This window comes from Podarcis liolepis (genome assembly GCF_965112155.1).
Source record: "Podarcis liolepis genome assembly, chromosome: 1".
NCBI classification, from domain to species: Eukaryota; Metazoa; Chordata; class Lepidosauria; order Squamata; family Lacertidae; genus Podarcis; species Podarcis liolepis.
In genome coordinates this window covers 68,787,944-68,805,586 of record NC_139554.1, presented here as the reverse complement: position 1 = coordinate 68,805,586, position 17,643 = coordinate 68,787,944, and the positions used below count along the sequence as shown (strand labels likewise).

At 38.8% G+C, this 17,643-nt stretch overlaps 1 protein-coding gene across 4 annotated transcripts in view; it reads right to left on the bottom strand.

Annotated features, from left to right (window-relative positions):
• SBF2 (SET binding factor 2) overlaps positions 1-17,643 on the bottom strand; it is a 230,333-nt gene that overhangs the window by 125,276 nt on the left and 87,414 nt on the right. For all 4 annotated transcript variants that reach the window (XM_083476221.1, XM_083476222.1, XM_083476223.1 and 1 more), the window contains one exon: positions 5,448-5,585. In XM_083476221.1, coding sequence (XP_083332347.1) covers positions 5,448-5,585 — 138 coding nt within the window. The remainder of the gene's footprint in view (positions 1-5,447; positions 5,586-17,643) is intronic.

Genomic DNA, 17,643 nt, shown 5'->3' with positions numbered 1-17,643 from the left:
AATAATAATTATTATTATTATTATTATTATTTTTATTTATACCCCGCCCTCCCCGGGCTCAGGGCGGCTAACAAGCAATAATAAAAACAAGTTGAATGAATACAACTTAAAAGCAAGATCAAAATACAACATTAAAATATTGAAACATTAAAATATTAAAATGCAGCCCCATCACAGGAGGAGGAAGGAAAAAGAGAAAAGAAAGACAGGGAGGGAATCAAATTGGTTCCAAGCCAAAGGCCAGGCAGAACAACTCTGTCTTACAGGCCCTGCGGAAAGAAGTCAGATCCTGCAGAGCCCTGGTCTCATGAGGCAGAGCGTTCCACCAGGCTGGAGCCAGTGCTGAAGAGGCCCTGGCTCTGGTTGAAGCCAATCTAACTTCCTTAGGGCCCGGGACCACTAGGGTGTTGCTATTTATGGACCTTGAGGCTCTCCGTGGAGCATACCGGGAGAGGCGGTCCCGCAGGTACGAGGGTCCTAGGCCGTGAAGGCCTTTAAAGGTCAAAAGCAGCACCTTAAATCTGACCCTGTACTCCACTGGGAGCCAGTGCAGCTTGAAAAGCACTGGGTGAATATGCTCCCATGGCAGAGACCCCGTGAGGAGCCTCGCTGCAGCATTCTGCACCAGCTGGAGTTTCTGGGACAGCTTCAAGGGCAGCCCTGCGTAGACCAGAATTAAAGTATATGTGTCAGGGAACTGCCATCAGCTCAGAGGCGAGTGGTGGGAGGGCAGTTGGGTTACAGGGAACCTCCGAAGATCGTGCAAAGCAGCTCTTCCTCCGGAGAGGAGGGAAGCCCCACCTCCAGTGGGGAAGGGATGCAGGGATCGGAAGATGCTAGAGAGAGCCGCAACATCAAGCCTGAGCAAAGCGGGGGGAGGCAAGTCCCCCTTTGCCAGCGCCCTCTCTGCGCAGTCGGCTTACGCGCAGAGAGGGGAGGAGAAGGATGGGGGTCAAAAGACTGTTATGCTGGGGAAAGTTTAAGGACCGCCCACTCCCAGATTCTGCTAGTGATTGAGCAGACATGGACATGAGACGCTCGGCAGTGTAAATGTTTTTGTACAGATAATAAAGCCTGGAAAAGACCGGTGAGAGTCTTGCCAGTTCGCTCTCGAGCAACCACGCAGGCACATAACAATATGGAAATGTAAAGCAGTTTACTGAAACACAGTTTACAAAGATAGAACAAAATAAATTAGAGAGAGAAAAGAATCAGACTGCTTTAATGTGACCCTGTTGGCAAGCGTAGCGGCCAGTTTGAAATTTTGTAAAAGTTGTATGGCTACATTATTACAAGCTGCATTATAAAAGCAGATATATAATGAGATATAATGTGAAAAAATTTGTCTGTAGTGTCAAAAATCTGTTATTTTTATAAAGGCTATTCAAAAGATTTATGAAAATCTGAAATCTAATCAGGATATTAATTTACACCAAGACTATGGGCAATGCATGTAACTAAAGGGTATGCTACATTTACAGAAGGCCATATTAACAGGAATTTGGAGAGTAGGGTTTTACCAAGGGTGATGCTAAAAAATGTCCAAGAAAACCTGTGAAATGGTTTTTGGTTACTTTTTACCAACATTGCTGTGAACCTCTATGTCCATGTTTGGTATTTCTGACACACCTGCCCACTATTGCAACAACATACCTAGAAGAATCAGACATATTCTATGCACCTATGATTAAAAAATGCAGGAGTATTTAAGAAGCCTAAAATAGATAGGGCAATGCCTTTAACATTAACAACTCAGGGCCACCGACAAACAGTTATAAACCCTTAGCCTCTTTGTTATGCTCCGAATAAATTCACGCACTTCTTCCAGACCACAGAAACTCTAGAACAATTTTAAAATATTAGTTCTGGAATCTGAATAAAAGAACTTCTAACCACACTCATGAAGAACAAACAAAAGCAGACAATTTAAGATTTAACTGTGTATACAGCATTTTCATTTGAATTGCTTTTAAAAGCATTGCACGTGATGCATCAATGGTTTTGCATTTTGTATCAGCCGCTAAATTCTTTTAGGTGTCTTTTACTACAGAAAGCAGCCAAACCTTCCAATGAAGTGTATTATACAGACCAAAATATGTGGGAATAACACCTTATATGTTTTGCCTTCTACTGCCAGAACTTAGTAGCCTCAGTTTTAATGTAAAACTTTGCTACTTCACATCTCTTACATTAGAAGGCTTGGTCATATTGGGTTGTTTCCAATATTTTCACACTATGAATGGAAGGAGCTTTAATTTCATTCTTCATGGAGAAAGAGTTCTGTTAACAGAAGGAGGTTCCAGCCTCAGTAACAGCAGCAGAAAGTTGTGGCAGCACACTAACAGCAAAGCATACTACAGAAGTAGTCAACTTTTAAATCCAGTACAGTGGTGCCTCGCAAGACGAACGCCTCGCAAAACGAAAAACTCGCAAGACGAAAGAGTTTTCCGTTTTTGAGTCGTTCCGCAAGACGAATTTCCCTATGGACCTGGTCTGAAGGCGGTTTCCATAGGAACGCATTGATTGATTTTCAATGCATTCCTATGGGAAACCGTGCTTCGCAAGACGAAAAACTCGCAAGAAGAAAAAACTTGCGGAACGAATTAATTTCGTCTTGCGAGGCACCACTGTATGTATTTTGATATTTGCCACCTACAAGGGAAGAGCATGCATACATGGCCTTTGTTTTCTGTGAGCTCCTGCTTGCCTTCTTCTGGTGACTACTGATCTAATTTTGAGACCTTAGACGCATGCATTATGTTCTTGGTGTAATAAAAAGATAATATTGAAATTCATTCATAGTTAGACAGATGTAAGTCTCACTGAGTTCAATAGGGCTCACTTTATGAATATGATTCTTATTCAGATTCAAACATGCTTAGCTTCAAGGAAGTGGTGGCCTCTTGTGCCTTCAGACCACGCTCTGGGAGCTTCTGGGTAGTTAAGTACAAGATTGGTCTCCAAACCATTTAGATTTTTGAGTGTATAATCCTGGGTATGCTTACCTGGGATTATGAAAATACCACTAAATAAGAGTTGGCCAACTTTCTGTGAACATGCAAAGGATTGCTCTGTAATTCTCACTGCAGTCTATCAGAGTTTGTGCTTCATTTTAATGTTCTCTTTAGATTATGTGGTTAAGTACATATGTAGGCTTTGCCTCTCCCTTGCAGGCAACAATTCCTGAAATTCCCAAACTGAAATGAAGCCCAATGTCATGTAATGGTGAATAGCATGGTACAAAGCCCTTCCTTGGAACTGCCATTTCTCGGGGGGGGGGGGCAGACTAATTTGTCACTGAGAATTGAAGTATATGGAAATTTAAAGCAGAAACACAGTTTACAAAGACATAACAAAATAATTAGAGAGAGAAAAAGAAAGAATCAGACAGATTTAATATGACATTATCTAATATGAGATTATTACAAACTGCATTATGGATCAAAACATAGCTATCTGAAGCATCAGCTTCACTCAGTTCACCCTGTCTGCACGCCAAGATCAACCACGTAGAGGCCTTCCTCTTATGCTTATCTTTGAGCACTGGGCCTTTTAAGCTGTGCTTCCACATCTCAAGAATGCAGAGCTGGTTCATCAAGCATCATCCGTACACAATTGCAAGACGTTTTTTAAAAACACATCTGTTTAAAAAAAATAATACTTGACTGTTGCCTGAAATCAGGCTTTGTTCTGTGGGGTTGCCAATGTACTTTGTCATTATTTAGTTTTGGGTTGGCTGGACATTTTCCTTTTAATTTAGTTAACTTTAATTAAGTGTGTTTAATGTGGGTGTGTTATATATATATATATATATATACACACACACACACACCATCTTTGGAAGACATTTGCCTGTAAATGTTGCATTAAAATATTTCATGTAAAATAACCATGTTTATTTTTGGGGATTTTGCTTTTTTCCAATTTGAGTGATGTAGCTCTTGGTTCAACATCCATAAAAATGCATCTGAAATTACTTATTTTGAGAGAAAATGCATTTAAAAATACATATTTTGTACAAATGCATAGATAAATGTGAACTTGCATAATTTTTTTTAAATTCACAGATTCCTGCAAAAACAGGACTTAGGGATGAACAGAGCTGAAAATGACTCAGACAAAACATACACTTATCTCTATTAAAATATTACTCCAAACCATTTAATAATTTTTGCTAACTAGCAACAACCATTAACTTCTTGAAGCTCACTATCATGTTCAATACTGGAATGACCTTAGCCTTAGCCAAAGAGCAAGTTGGAAAGAAGCAGTTTCAAACAATTTATAATAAATTTCACAATTAAGTGTTGCAATATCTTGGTCCCTAGATTCTTTCTACAAAGGATTCCAAATAATGTGTCATAGAGAAATCATTTAAAATTTCCAATTTGGGTAAATTACTTCAGCAAGCATTTTAAACTGTCCAGAAATTAGTAAAACACATGTTTTAAAGGGGAACTGCCAAGAAGGTTACACCCAAAATCTAACCTAACTTTTCTATTTTTAGGAATGTATTCACAGATCTAAACATGGGGTGGGAGTTAAGCATTTTAAATATAATTGATTAAACAAACATGCAAACAGTAAGAAAGTACATGTTCTAATTATGGAAATATGTGTACATGAATAACACGCAAACCCTTACAATTGATATTTCTATATCAATGGCAGTATATTAGCATTGACCATCATCCCATAATGGTTTGTACTATATTGCTTTGTACTGTATTGTGTTAATGCTATATAATACATGTATAAAAATAAAATTGTTATGTTTTAATCTATTCCAATACACAGACATCCAGCAGAGGGAGTAATGTGTTTTTAAAATCATTCTGAAATGTAGAACTAAGAACCTGTGTTAAACCACAAATAAGAGAGCAAATAAAAATACCATGTTGAACTGCTTTCTATAAATTTACAAATTACATTGAACAGAAACTAGTTTTTTGGGGGGCGAGGGGGAAGAAGTAACAAAGAGGTTTCAAATAAGCATCCCATTAAATCCTACTACTAAGACTCAAGGGAAAGATGTTGAACATAGAATTATAGCTTTGGAAGGGACCCAAGGGTCATCTAGTCCAACCCCCTGCAATGCAAGAATCTTAGCTAAAGCATCCATGACAGATGGCCATCCAACCTCTTCTTAAAAGCCTCCATGGACTCCTTCCACAATCTCCAGAGAGAAACCATTCAACTGGTTAATGAGCCAAATGTAAATTGGAAGACAGTTAAGTACACCAAAATTATTGAATAATATTTCAGTTTGCATAAACATTTGTTTTAATTCAGATCCCCAGTTATTATGGGCCAAGCAACTGAAGCTGTAGATGAAATGTGCATGAGTGAGGTACATTAAGTGCTGGATATGTGACTGAAGAACTTGTAGGAATGAGTTCCTAGGTTTGTGTGCATGCGCTGTGTGAATGATTCAATAAGATATTTACCTGAAGATTGATCTCTGCTTCATAGAAAGTCAGGCAAGAGCAATAATGCCGTTCGGAGTTTATATCTGTGAGCACCACCACAAAGAACGTAGGCTGCTTCCTCTCTCTGGACAGATGCCATCCTCCAGGCTGACAAAACTATGATCAAAGAAAGCACAAGTATAGTTTTAACCCACAGGCCAACTACATTGATTAAAAATAATAATTTATAATCTGTAAAACTATGATAAATACAAATACTTATAATGGACAGTGTTTTTTATTTTATTTTATTGCAGATCTACTTGACAGTTCACAAACTCGGAACACTTGGAAACATTTCTAGTATGGCATATTTTGTTCTTACAATATTGACAGCTGCAGAAATAACTCATCTAAATTATACACACAAACTCTTCCAAAACTGTGGCATTTCTTGTAATACCCAGAATTTTCAGCTGTAGTGTTGCTCTTCGGAAATCAATGTCTCACCAATAGAAAGAGTGGTGCTTTTTGGCTACACCAGTATTATTTGCCTAGAACTACACACACACATCTTGAGTTCCTCAGGGTCTGCTCTCCAGAATCCAAACCTGGTGCCAGACTTTTGCGGTAACTCTGGGCTAAAGAAAACAAAAACTATTGTACTGTACCTTACTTTGCAACATCTAAATTAAAGTTTCTGTATTCAAGACTACAAAGTATCAGGCTGCAAAATAGAATAAATCGCAGAACACAAGTAGCAGAAACGCTGCTAATTAATGGAAACTGGAATTCAGTGCTATTTTTGTACTAATCAGATTCCAATCAGTATTTCAACAATGAGGCTAATTTCATCTAACGAAAAATATATAAATAGCTTATTTTGTACAGAAGCCCATTAACATATCCAAACAGCTTTCTAACACTATTTTCCATTCTATTACATATTTGACTCAAAATCAGAGATTATTCAGCATAAGGATCTGTGCAGACTAATCCAGATAACATGACACTTGCATAACAAGATCTAATTTGGTTTCTCACAACAGGTCCCAAGAAGTGGTGGTACAGTGTATTTGTAACATTTAATTTGTTAAGCCAGTAGGTATTTTAATCACTGCTTTATGAGATTTTTGTCTTTACAAAAAAAGAAGTCAAACCTTATTTCCTCCATAAACCTTTAGGAGACTCCCTTGTTCAATGAACTTCAAGTATCTCTCTGGATTATTTTATAATCCATATTTCAAAAAACAAAACTAAAATAATACAGAATTAAAACACGGTGATAAACAATCTGCTTTGTCTAGGTAAAAGAATGAATTTCTCAGTGATTGTGGAAGGCTACTGAAAAAGGTATTTAAATATTAAAGGAGGATCTTTTTATCATCTGTTGGGAATATTCAACACAATATGTTTCAATAACTGACCTTACTCAAGGCACTCAATTGTGTATTAACTGAACAGATAAGATTTGGCCGCAATTCCTAAAATGAGTGCATATTTATGTATATTTTGTAAAGACAAGCATTAATGTTTCTGTTCCTCTAGTGAAGCTATCTCAAGGGACCCATGGGACTAATTTAAAATGAGGTATAAATTATTTAATAAGTTCTATGTCGTAAGTTTTCCGGAGGCTGTGAGGTGGTGATGTCACTCATTGTCATGACTCAGCTTACTTTATAATAACAATGTAAGATTTGTAGTGCCATATCAGAATCCTGAATGTGCATGAAGTCAGGGTGGGGTTGTTGAGCATAAGAGAAGGCAAGTTGCACAAAAGCAGTGGCTGTGGCATGGAGCTAGAACGGAAGGACACTGAGTGTAGAAAATAGATGTCAGGAGCTCAGGAAAGGAATGTCAAGAGTGAGGAATTGACTCTTTGTTGTCAAAGGTTAGGGAATGGTATGTCCATCAGTCCTACATCTGTCAGCTACTCCTAGATGCGCACCCGATGAGGCAGTTGCAGCAACAGAGAGGTCCAAGCCCCCCAACTTGGTTCATGTATCGCCCTCCACCCGAGCTGTAAACAAGCAGGCAAAGACTCTGGAGTTTCTGCTCCTCCCACTTCAACCCTCTTCTGGTTGTTGTTGCTTTTTTTGAGACAATGGAACAGGAGAGATGGGGACAGGAGGAGGAGGAGGTAGGGAAGCCCTTGATTCTCCACCAGCTTGACCTATCTCTCTCTCCTCCTGAACCTGTTCTTCACTCTCCAGTCCTGCAGCTTCTCCTGACTCGTCTCCTGGCTGTTACAGGCTCCCCCAGATCAATAATCACTTCTTCCAACACACCTTCTCCCAGTGGCCACTCACCAGTATCCAGCCACCACTACTCAGTGCCCAGCCTGTCCCTGACAATAGACTAGGAACAAGGGTTGCTTTTAAAAAGCTACAGCAGAGTAATCTTAGAATGGGGTTGTCCATGGTAAATAAATGTTTCAGCTAAGGATGGATTTTAATTTAAAGTTGTCAATTTACTAACAAAGCTTGCGAACCAGCCAATCCTAGTGACCAAATCTCCAAATTAGTACATCAAGCATCTATGTATTCCTGGTGGTTGCCCTACATTCATGGATATTCTTTCTTCTGGAGATTTGCCAAAAGTGCATACCCAGGAGCCATCTGGAAATATTGTAAGACCTTTGAATTTAAAATGGCTTTTGGTGGTTAGCTAAAAACAAATGTAGGATTGATACTTGTGCTTTATATATGGTTGTCAGTTTCACATATATAATAATAATATATTTTATTCTACAGTGTTACCTACTTTAAGCATTTAGATTAAAGTATGCTAAAGCAGAAATTCTGTATATAAATTTAGTGCATTGCTGGGCTGAGCAAGATTGTGATTGAAGTTTTATAATGTATGGCAGCAAAAGGAATTATTCTTTGAATATATTTAATGTTTTCGAAGTGCCTTCAGGAACCATCATAAAATGACATTAAGGTCATACATGGAAGCCATGTTGTGAGAACAGTTAATACTTGTGAAATGATATACCAACTTGGATATACTTTACAATCCAGAACTTTCTGCTCATGCATTAATCAGCTCTTTCAAAATGTTCAGTATGGTTTGATCAAACACAATGGCTATGACAGATTTTTTGTTTTATACATATCAAAAACTATCCTATTGTGTATATAAAAGCACAGCTTTCTGTTTCCACAATTTATTTTAAAAAGCCAGCAGTTGCCAGATTGTTGACAATGAAATATTATTTAAGTTATTATATAACATGTTATTGTATACTTGTACATACAGCATATTAGTAATGTAGTTATATTCCGCCTAATGCATTATAGAGTTATAAGTTCCAGTAAAGAAGATAGATGACATATATTTCTCTATGGGTCAATTTGATTTATCCCTAAAAGTTATAAACTATTCCCTGAAGCATAAAAATATTCTGTTTCAGATATCATCTGAGACAGAGGAAAGGGAAGGGAATAAAGTTACATTGTGTGGATGCCAGACTGATACTGAAAGTTTTCTTATCAATTATATCGAAACAATTTGTCTTTGAGACTGCCAAGAAAAAATACCAATACTGAAATAATCTATCATCATACTGAAGATGTAAAGGATGCCTGCAGTATGGTATATATATATACAGTTACAAACAATACAGACAGACTAGCTTTATCTGAAGCCAAAATCCAGATAGACAAATTAAGAATACAGTACAGTTGGAATTTGGGAAGGGATCTGCATGAGGAGAATGCTATTGTGTTGCTTTTTCACAGTAAAATATGTGCCCAAAGTGGCTCACAATAAACAAAGTATGCAATATTTCAAAAACAAATTGCTGCAAAAATAATCTTCATTACTCATTCTGATCCAAAAGGCCACAGTTATAGGATTAAATACAGTTCAAAGTGGATGGGTCTTCTTACCAGGCTCAATGGCTCATAGCACTTGCAGTAAGCCAAAGGGTTTGCAGAAAAAATGGGTTTTGGGGAAATACAGTGGTACCTCGCAAGACGAAAAACACGCAAGACGAAAGAGTTTTCCGTTTTTTGAGTCGTTCCGCAAGACGAATTTCCCTATGGGCTTGCTTCGCAAGACGAAACGTCTTGCGAGTTCTTGCAAGTTTGTTTCCTTTTTCTTAAAGCCGCTAATAGCCGCTAAGCCGCTAACAGCCGTGCTTCGCAAGACGAAAAAACTGCAAGACGAAGAGACTCGCGGAACGGATTAATTTCGTCTTGCGAGGCACCACTGTATCTGAATGAACTGTATTAGACTAGCTAGCCCAGGCTTCCTCAACCTCGGCCTTCCAGATGTTTTGAGACTACAGTTCCCAGCATCCCTGACCACTAGTCCTGCTAGCTAGGGATCATGGGAGTTGTAGGCCAAAAACAGCTGGAGGGCCAAGGTTGAGGAAGCCTGAGGTAGCCAGATGGGGTTAATCTGTTCCACTCCCTCAAGCTTGTCTACTGAGATAATTATTAGCACAACTACTTTGGAAAAAGAGAGGTCAGTGTGCTACAGCTGCCAATGAGGCCAGAACAGTCAGCAATAGAAGAGAGGAGAGAAATTATCTGAATACTCTTTTATAGGCTGTGGTTGAGCTCACCTACTGGGCATCATTCTTTTATCTCATTGAGTTCAGCCCTTCACTGGCGAAGTTCCATATGCTAGCCTCACCCAGGAAGCATAATTTTGTGTTTCAGACAAAGAGTATCAAAAAATGACATCATGACTTTCATTTATTTCTCTACTCCTCAAATTAATAACTCACTCAAGTAGTTTCAGAAGAGAAGAGAATGCTAGATACAAACACTCAAAGCTCAGAATCGATAACAAACAAAAAACTAAGATCATCATACTTCAGATTCAACAACCTGCAAAGTAACTTCAAAGTGTCTCCTCAAACACCAATAATTTGTAACTGAGGAGCATGTAAGAAATAAGAAAGGTAAAGGTAAAGGTACCCTGCCCGAAGGCCAGTCGTGTCCGACTCTAGGGTTGTGCGCCCATCTCACTTAAGAGGCCGGGGGCCAGCGCTGTCCGGAGACACTTCCGGGTCACGTGGCCAGCGTGACGAAGCTGCTCTGGCGAGCCGGCGCCAGCGCAGCACACGGAAATTACATCCTAATAATTTTTAGCCTCAAAATGTTGGCACTTGGGAATAGCTGAGTGTTCCATCCTATGTTTACAACTAGAGGGGGGAAATGGCTGATGTGGTCAATACATGTAGATCTCTATCCTTAGAATATTATTTTCAATGAATTTATCATCTTCTATAATTAGTCATACTGTCTTCACTCATGAAACATCTATGGAAGAACAGTGAAGTAAAAGGAGTGGAGATAATCTTCTCCAGTGTGTAAATGCCTTATAGGGGAAGCTTATCATCTTCTCACTTTCTTCCAGTTACAAGTCCCCTTGCAACTTGAACTATGACAAGCTTCGTAATGTAGTATTGGTATATTATACAAAAGGCAACCTAAGGCATTCTTTAGCACAATGAGTATGCATAATTAAAGACAGATTATTATGCCTTCTAGTAATCTGGATTATAGAAACAAGAAAACATGTACTTTACTCTCTTTTCTCTGTGCATTTAGTGAGCTACAACTAATGGACAAGTAATTTAGTTGCTTGATTTCATGGTATTCTGTTCTCGGGCTATGAAGAAATGGCCTGTTAACATTTACTGCTTTTTCGTTTTCCAATGTGTAACTATTCTTGACTGTAATTACTGTAATGTGAGATTTGGAGAAACAAAAAAGGAGCACACTTATTTATGCAATCTCCATCACCTTTTTCAACAGACTGGCAAATTTAACATCATGCTGGAATACTGTGAGAAATTCATTATCATTTTCTAAGACAAGTCAAAACCGATGCCCAGAATACTGGAGTGTTGAGTCATAAAATAGTGATCTAAATGTAAAATTTAACAGCTTACAGCCTGGCTTGTTTGGGTAAACCAGTGTACCTGAAACTAATATTAAATATATGCACAAGTATTTATGTGCTTTCGCAAAGGAGACCAGTGCTGGAATAATTGTGTTTTTTTAAATTATTTATAATTATCACTTGTGCTACCCATTCCTCTTCAGCTTCCCGATATATGCCTCCCTAAATGGAAACACTTAAAGAGAAACTCTGGTCCAGTTGGCCACTTCAATCAACACACAGGTGGTTGTAATGGTGGCTATGTAGAGAAGGGCAATATGCATATATAGGACCCTGTGCTGCTGAGGGTCCCCTAAATAAATACTCGTTTTCTCCTACTCTCTGATTAAAGTCAGTAGAGGCTGGCCTATTATGGCAATTAAGGGTTATCCCTACCAACCAAAAAGTCAAGCAAGTTTAACTCCTCCCCACCCCTCCAAAAATACTCAACGCCACATTCTTTCCTGTCCCATTCATCCTTCCATCATCCATTTGAATTTCTCTGGACAATCAATTCTCTGCACCTCAGCTAATCTCAGTCCAAAAGTATTGCTATGGTGAAGAGGTCCCATCCATATGTTTCTAGGCATAAAAACAATGAGATAGTAAATCTGCTTGTTTGTTTTTGAAAATAAAAATGTGTATTTTGGGTAGCATACCTGGAAGAACACATCCTGCGATATGGACAAACATCGCAGAATAACAATAAACAGAAACTCCTTCAACATCTGAGACACCCTTGTTTACGCCGTGTAAGCGTAATCCCCATGAAATGTCAACAAAAATCACACTAATTATAATGAAATTAACATACACCTTAGGGGCATGTCTTCTGTTTTCTGATGTGTTTGTGGAAGTAATATAGTTCCAAATTCTCCCGCAAAAGTATCATTCTTGTTTAATTCATCTTGCCAGCCTTAATTTGTATGCTAGTTTTTCAGTAAGTGCTATTCCCTCTTTTACCAAGATGTTAAATTAGCTCCTTTAAGATCTTTCCCAAAGGTGGCTATGATCATATGTGCTGTCACCAGTAGGTATCCTATTATTGTAGTTTTGTCAGTCAAGTTTTCAAAGTAATTACTGCAAGGCAATACATTTGTTTCATTCTGGTACAGGACTGTATAGCAAGCCATTCTATGGAGTTAAATGGCCTAAGGTAAGGACCTATTGTGATAATCTTAAACAAAATCATCTATCCAGAAAGAAAAGCAATGTTATTAAAATGAATGATTCTAAAAGCCTGAAAACAAACAATTAGACAAAGAGATTTGGCTTATTCTGTGCAAGTTGCAGGTAAATTAGTTAAAGATTTTTGTACCAGGAAACATAGGTTGTCCTAAATCCTATGACATTTTAATAACTGAAAATAACTCTGCAAGCTAACTTGCAGAGGATAAAAAACAGATTTCACTGAGAATCTGGAAAATACACTGCCTAATATGTAGAGGAGGGTTACGAGAACCAAAAGACTCCTGCCCAGTACTGATCTGTGTTATGAACTTCTGTCTTCCTTTGACATGTATATCTTCGATGGGTAACATGTGCAGTTTTTATGTTAGTAACTGAATGCCAAATGCTGTTGTTTATCTCTCTAGACACTGGCTTTAAGTATTAATCAAGAGATGGAGAACCTGTGGCTTTACAGATATTGTTGGATTGCAATTCCCATCAGTCCCAGAGAGGTGGGCCAATGGTCAGGAAAGATTAGTGTTTTACTTCATCAACATTTGGAGGGCCACAGGTCCGTATCCCCTGTATTAAACTGTTTTAATAAACAAGCAAAATGACTATCCACAAAGTATGTCAAACATTAGGGTAATACCAAGTCTCTTGGAGACTTTTTTATGCTGACAAGCCTATTCAGTTCTTTTCTTTTTTAGATGAACCAGTCATTTTTCTGAATATTTGGTATTGTTTTATTATATTGTTCTATGATGTGAACAGCCTTGCTATTTTATGTTAGTGTGTGGTATATAAACACTTTTATTGGGGGGGGGGAGATTTTGCATTGATTAAAATGAGGTGAAGTGTAACAAAAGCAATGAACAGAAGATCTTAAAGTGTGATATACCAATAATTCCACATTACTATCTTGTGGAGGAATTTTGATCTGCTGTTCTTCACATTAAATACTTTTCATTTCTCCTAATGCCAGAAGCCATTGTTTCAATATTTACTTCCTTCTTCCAGCTCAAACTTGCAGACGCAGTTGGTAAGGCTTTATGTTGGTAATATTTACACAAAAGACCACAATAATTTACCTATTCATTCAATTTGCATCACATTTTTTCACAAGACTGTTTGCAGATGTACCTATAAAGGAGAACATGCACATATAAAGACCTTAATTGCACTGAACAAAAGTCAGTGTGGTCCAGCGGGCAGAGAGACAGACATATATGGAAAACATGAGAAGGTAAAGGGTTCCGATGCTGGGACATACCTGTGCACTAGTAGAATAATGCCTGCAGAATGTTGTTTAAAGAAGTTCTGCTAGAGCTCTACCAATTGCTAGATTCCTGCTTGCCTTCAAACCTTCCTCAGACTGTACTCAAGAGTAACACACAGACAGACAGACAGACAGACAGACAGACAGACAGACAGACACACACCCCATGTGTCTGATCACATGACAAATCAACAACAGCAGTCTGAAAAGAATGCAGTGGGCAGTCAAGCAAAATGGATGTGAGGAAGAAAGGCCATTAAAACATGTTTTGTTAGTTTTATAGATGAGGATCAGAAGAAAGACTGCTGGGCAGTAGATACTACTTTCAGCAGGCAAGCAAGCAAGCAAAGAGAAAAGCTAGAAGGCCAAGAAAGCTGGAGAGTGAAGGTGAAGATAAAGGACAGGGTGGTCCAACAAGAAGACTTCCTTTCATGTGACGCTCAATGCCTTTTGGGCAGCCCTTGATAGCATTTGAATGCCCCCCTCCCAGCTTGGTCGGCCCTTGTGCTGCCTTCTCAAAGCTGAATAAGCGAAGTGCTTGGCTTTGGGCAGGAGGTGTGAGGGCTGTGACAGAGTTCTAGAATCCTTCCCATTCCTTCCCAAAGTCTAGTTAGTGCTTTTCCATCTGCCAGAGTCCTGTGCCTCCTTCTCAAAGCCTCACTTAGTCAGCTTTGAGAAGTCAGCACAAGTGATGGAGGGCCCTTTCACTTCCTTCCCCTCTCCTGCACAACAAGGCAGTGTGCGGCCCACAGGTTCTGTGTCAAAGTACTCTTGCAGCCCACTTGGTATGAAAAGTTGGACTGTCCTGGCACATAGGATTGTACCCTGCTCTGTTGGAGAGCAGCAGTTAAGTAAGTCTTTGTTTTTCTTACCTTGCCTATTCTCCAGTAGGCACTACAGTAGCTTCAAATCCAAAAAGGCTTACGGGATTATAAAGCCCAGAGGCAGCCAACCCACACCCAGTGGGGGCTTCCAGTGGTGCCTCTGGGCAGATGCCATAGTCTCTGAATTTTGATTTATTTATTTATTTATTTAAACTAAGTCTCCTATAAAGAAAGGGGTAAAATGTGCAGATACCTTCTAAGCTATTTCTGTTAAATGAAAGTGGTCTGGCTCCCTTGTAAATTTTTCCAGGTACTGAGGAAAGTTCCCTGGTGATCTCCAAAATCAGGACAAGCAGGACATATGCTTATCTTGGGGAGTCAACTAAGGTTGTTGGGGTGGTTGTCTAATTTTGTGTTATGCCTCGCTCCCCATAGCAGTCCTTTTGTTATCTGCCTCATACCCACCATGGCAGCGATTTTGTGACTGGTGCTCCCAGAACTCTGAACATTTGAAATGTGCCCACTAGTCCAAAATGGCTGCCAACCCCTAATAATAACCCTTGCCTGCTCCTTTCTACAGAGAACCTGTGTTTATTATTTTAATCTTGCTGTGTTAAGGGCAGCACCAGCTGAAGAACCAATGAAGGCTATTGCCACTGGGAAGGTGGGAGCCCGAGTCACATAGAGTTGGCCACCTTCATATGAACTGGCAGGTTCTGGCCCTTCCCCATTAGCTAAATCTTGAGTGATATATTTTGCTATATTTTGGTTCTCACCAATGGAAATAAGTCCCACATCCACATGCTGCCTGACTTTGAGTAAGCCACCATTTTCAATTCAGTTTTCACACCTATAAATAGGAATACTGATTTATCTTACATAGTTGCTCTAAGTATGAACGTAAGATTATTGGCCTTTTGCAAATTTAGCATCATATTGGCAGCAGTATTAGGTATAGCAACTGGCACTCCTGTAGGATATATCCTGCTTTAGTGCCTGAATAAACTGCCTCTGTTTTCAGTAGACAAAAGTGTTTTGTTTTCAACACTGTCTTTTATAATGTTTTATAACACCATCTCACCACCTTCTAAACCATCTCTTTGATGAGGTGCAACCAAGTATGTAATGGAACAAAACACAGTTGAATATCTGTAACTCTGTTTCCACAGTATCTATAATGATTAAAGAGATAAAAGTAGTGACACAAATATCTATTGGGAGAAAGCTTTTTATTACCTATGATTCCTACTTAATAAATTTTTGAGGGGGTTACCTAATTAATCAACATTTAAATAAGTACACTGAGCAGGACATTTGGAACAATATTTTGGCTGCAAAGTGTATGAACTCAACAACTGAGCTTTCACAGCAGTTTTGAAGAAGTGCACCAAATAACTACACATACCAGAACAGAGTCTCATGCTGGCAAAACTTTACATGAGCTTCCATTTGACACTAATACTCATGGCTCAGAACTACATGAAGTAAAAAAAGAGATTTTATTTCAGCATCTTGGCATAAGTAAGAAAGCTTTTGCCAAAATGATATTACATGTTTGACTACATCATCTTGACAGAAAGCATTGTATAAAGATTATTTCCTGCCCCCCTCCACTTATAAAAACATACACCAAGCCAAAACAAAATGATGCCAAATTCCTACCTGGCTTATGGCATGAGCAGCGAAAATGCAGGTATAATTACTTCTCCTTTTCTACACAGACATAGCATATACAGTGGTACCTCGCAAGACGAATGCCTCGCAAGATGAAAAACATGCAAGACGAAAGAGTTTTCCGTTTTTTGAGTCGTTCCGCAAGACGAATTTCCCTATGGGCTTGCTTCGCAAGACAAAACGTCTTGCGAGTTCTTGCGAGTTTGTTTCCTTTTTCTTAAAGCCGCTAAGCCATTAATAGCCGCTAAGCCACTAATAGCCGCTAAGCCGCTAATAGCCGTGCTTCGCAAGACAAAAAAACCGCAAGACGAAGAGACTCGCGGAACGGATTAATTTCGTCTTGCGAGGCACCACTGTAGTATTTTTTTAAAGTTGCACAGCATTCTCACACCATACATCTATGGAAATGCAGACATTTACCATTAATTTTGTAGTTTGTGATGCAGCCCAATATATATTAATCAACTTATTTCATTGTGCTTGGCAGATACGTGGAATTCCATTCCTATTCCCATTGATATTGTATGTCTATACAATTTCCTGATATTTCCATTTGTAGCAAAAATGGTCTAGCGTGCAGCTTAAACACCATCACCTCACCACCTGTCCTATTATAGTTCCCCACTTGGTTTTCATTCATTGAGCTTCTGATCTTCTCTACTGTTTTTAGTGGATTTAATTTTTCTGTTTCTATTTTTAATTGGTTATTGTCTTTTTGTAACAACAACAACAATTCACCCTTCATCAAAAGATCTCAGGCAGGTTCACAAGATAATATAAACTGCTTGTGGACACATCAAGGTCAAATTGCAAGATTTAAAAATGTGGATGACTAAAATCTCTATCCATGGTAACACTAAACAATCACCTTGACTCCAACTGGACACTCAAACATTTTGAAATACATTATTTCATTGACTACTGAACCTATATTCAGTATTCACTATGTACTAATTTTAGACTGAAACCTGTTTGTCTATTCTCTTTCAATTTTCTGTTCATAAATCACAGAAGCATAAAATTGTAGAATTGGAAGGAACCCCCAAGGGTCATCTAGTCCAACTCCCTGCAATGCAGGAATCTCAACTAAAGCATCCATGACAGATAGCCATTCATACTCTGCTTAAAAACACCCAAGGAAGGAGAGTCTGAGGGAGTCTGTTCCACTGTTGAACGGCTTTTACCGCCAGAAAGTTCCTCTTGATGTTTAGTTGGATCTCCTTTCTTGTAATTTGAAGCCATTGGTTTTGGTCCTATCTTCCAGGGTAGGAGAAAACAAGTTTGCTCCATCTTCCATGTGACAGCCCTTTAGATATTTCAAATTTCCTGAAACATCTGGATCCAGAAATGCAGCAGCCAAGGAGATCATAACCGTAGAGGTAAGGAA